Raw genomic sequence first — 2,740 nt, forward strand, 5'->3', positions numbered from 1 at the left:
CGATTAGTATATTCTCAAATTTATATATTTAAAGAAATCTAACTCTCTATACAAAAAATATACTAAATTTTTATATTATAAAAAAATTACCACTAAAATCACAGCACTAAACAAAAATAGCGCACAAAATTAGCTTATTAACTTTAGGGGGAGAAAAGATAACAGTCAATAAAACGTTGAATCGTAGTATACTATATATCTACGTGCCAGCCTCTAGTGGGAAGGTATTACGTGTCGCACTCGCCGTTTTTCGAATAATATTATTAATTTAATTGTTTACTAATTTAACTATTCGTTAATGGAGAAAGTAAAGGTGATCGATGTTGCTTGGCCAATCTCAACAGTTACGGACACATGGAGGGGGTTGTATTACCAAAATACTCCTCGTACTGGCCCATAATTTCGCAATTGCCCTCGTCGAATCTCCCTCTGTAGCACGGTCTCTACTCTGGATTAGACAAAAAGATCTCGTCACTAAAACCAACAGAAGCTTTTCTTTTTCCATGTAAATAATAATTTTTTAAAAAGTTAATTAAATTTAAATTAGTCAATTTAATTATTCAACCAAAATAATGTGTGGACCGAAGGAAACCCTAAATAAACCCCACCATACAGCAATGCCACCTCTATTTGCATGCCCCTCTCCCCCATTTTCCTAGTTCCCTTTCCTTTCATTTAACTTGTGCTCTTCTTTGTCTTCCCTTTCATCCTCTTATTATCTATCTACCTTGCTCATCTCTATTTCTATCTATTCTCTCTCCCTCACACACACAAAAACACAACCGAGTCTTCTTTTCTCTCCCTTCTAATAGCCACTACCGAAGAAACTGCTTATAACAGCAACCACGCCAAAAACGCACAACTCAAGTTAAATATAAATAAAAGCCCTCCCCACCCAACAAGTGAAAAGAGAACAACAACAACACAGAACAGAAGGAAAAGAAAAAAAAAGGGTTATCACCATTTTATTGAGTTTTTTGAAAAACATGGCCGTTGAGGCTCGCCATCTCAATCTCTTCCCTTCGCAACTCATAAGCAATAGGTACATATCATTTCATACAACATGTTATTTTCATCATTTCGATATGGTTTTGCCATATTAATCTGAATCTATATCTATGTGTGCAGGGAAATGATGAATTCCATTGAGACAAACATGAATCTGAATTTATACAACGCTCAGCTTGGTTACTCATCCTTGCTTCCGTTATCCGGCACAACTACAACCGCTGCTGCCGGCGTCGGAACAGAGGCCATGCTCCCGCCGGCGATGTATAGTTCAATTGCTGCAGATTCCCTGCCTCAACAACAAAAGACTCCAATAAAATCGGAAAGCACTCTCACCTACAATAACATTCCTTTGTCGAGAAAACGATCAAGAGACACGTCAGGTTCCATCAACTACACTTTCCCCTCTTCGTACCCCGCCACAGCCTCCACCGTCACAGTTCAACCACATCACAAAAATTGTGGCTCTTTTACCTTTTTAGGGGAAGACATTACCCTCCAGATCCATCAGCAACAGCTTGACATCGATCAACTTGTTGCACAACGCGTAAGTATCATCAATTAATTATTTCAATGCATGATCATATGTCTGAAAATCTCATATTTTCATTGTTCTGTCCTGTTTCATTCTTCAGATGGAGAAAGTGAGGATGGAGTTAGAAGAGAAGCGCAAGAGACATGCAAGGAGAATCATGGAAGCAATAGAAGTAAGTGTGATGAAGAGGCTGAAAGCAAAAGAGGATGAAATAGAGAAAATGGGGAAACTGAATTGGGCGTTAGAAGAGAAAGTCAAGTCTTTATGCATAGAGAATCAGATATGGCGTGATTTGGCACAAACGAACGAGGCAACAGCAAATGCTCTCAGAACGAACCTGGAACAAGTCCTCGCCCAACGCGGCGGCGGCGGCGCCGTGGAAGACGATGGCGCTACCGTGTGCCCGGGCGGAGCAGCGACTGCGGCAGTGATGGACGATGCGGAGTCTTGCTGTGGAAGCAGTGATGATTGTGGCGATAAGAATTTGGAAGAGAAGGTGGTGGAAAGTTGTGGTGGTGGGTGGCGCACGTTAGCGGGGGTTAGTGCGCAGGATAAGGGAGGGAGGTTGTGTAAGAACTGTGGGAAGGGGGAATCGTGCGTGCTGATATTGCCTTGCAGGCACCTATGCTTGTGTACTGTTTGTGGGTCTAGTCTTCACACTTGTCCCATTTGTAAATCCGTCAAGACTGCTAGCGTTCATGTTAACATGTCCTAAATTTTAAGATTAGAGACAAATTTCTCAAATTATTATTATTACTGTTATTATTAGGAATGAAAAAACAATAGTTTTGCTTCTCCTTTCCATTCTCATGTCCATATGGCCTTCACTTAATTTGTTTCTTTTTATTATTTTGATTTTGTTCTTTTGGTAGAGATAGTTCCCAACATTATAGCGTGTGAAAATCTGGAAAAAGTTTATAAGGAAAAACAATTGTTCATTTTGATCTATTTTATCTTTAATATCTACAGTTTTTAATTTGATTTTGTTCTTTTTTATCCGACATTAGAGCAGAGAGCGCGAGAGGATGACCACTTCAGCAACTCTACTCTATTCCAATATAATTCTCTCTTTAATTATCAGTCCCAATTGTTCGATCGCTTGGTTCTTTTAGGGTCCTTCATAAGTTCATATACGCATCACATTGCATATAATTTATATATAGTTTTTACCAGAAATAGGTATTTTATCTCTCTTGC

General features: G+C 39.2%; 1 protein-coding gene across 1 annotated transcript; it reads left to right on the forward strand.

Moving 5' to 3' along the window:
• The first annotated feature begins 595 nt into the window (after nucleotides 1–595).
• LOC107613920 (putative BOI-related E3 ubiquitin-protein ligase 3) lies at nucleotides 596–2,489 on the forward strand. Its single transcript, XM_016316115.3, has 3 exons — nucleotides 596–1,042; nucleotides 1,129–1,555; nucleotides 1,644–2,489. Exons 1-3 carry the CDS (start codon nucleotides 987–989, stop codon nucleotides 2,256–2,258), a joined length of 1,098 nt encoding a protein of 365 aa, XP_016171601.1. The 5' UTR covers nucleotides 596–986; the 3' UTR covers nucleotides 2,259–2,489.
• Nucleotides 2,490–2,740: the final 251 nt, after the last annotated feature.

Source organism: Arachis ipaensis, chromosome B8 (assembly GCF_059453495.1).
Source record: "Arachis ipaensis isolate K30076 ecotype BB chromosome B8, ASM5945349v1, whole genome shotgun sequence".
In the NCBI taxonomy this organism is placed as follows: Eukaryota; Viridiplantae; Streptophyta; class Magnoliopsida; order Fabales; family Fabaceae; genus Arachis; species Arachis ipaensis.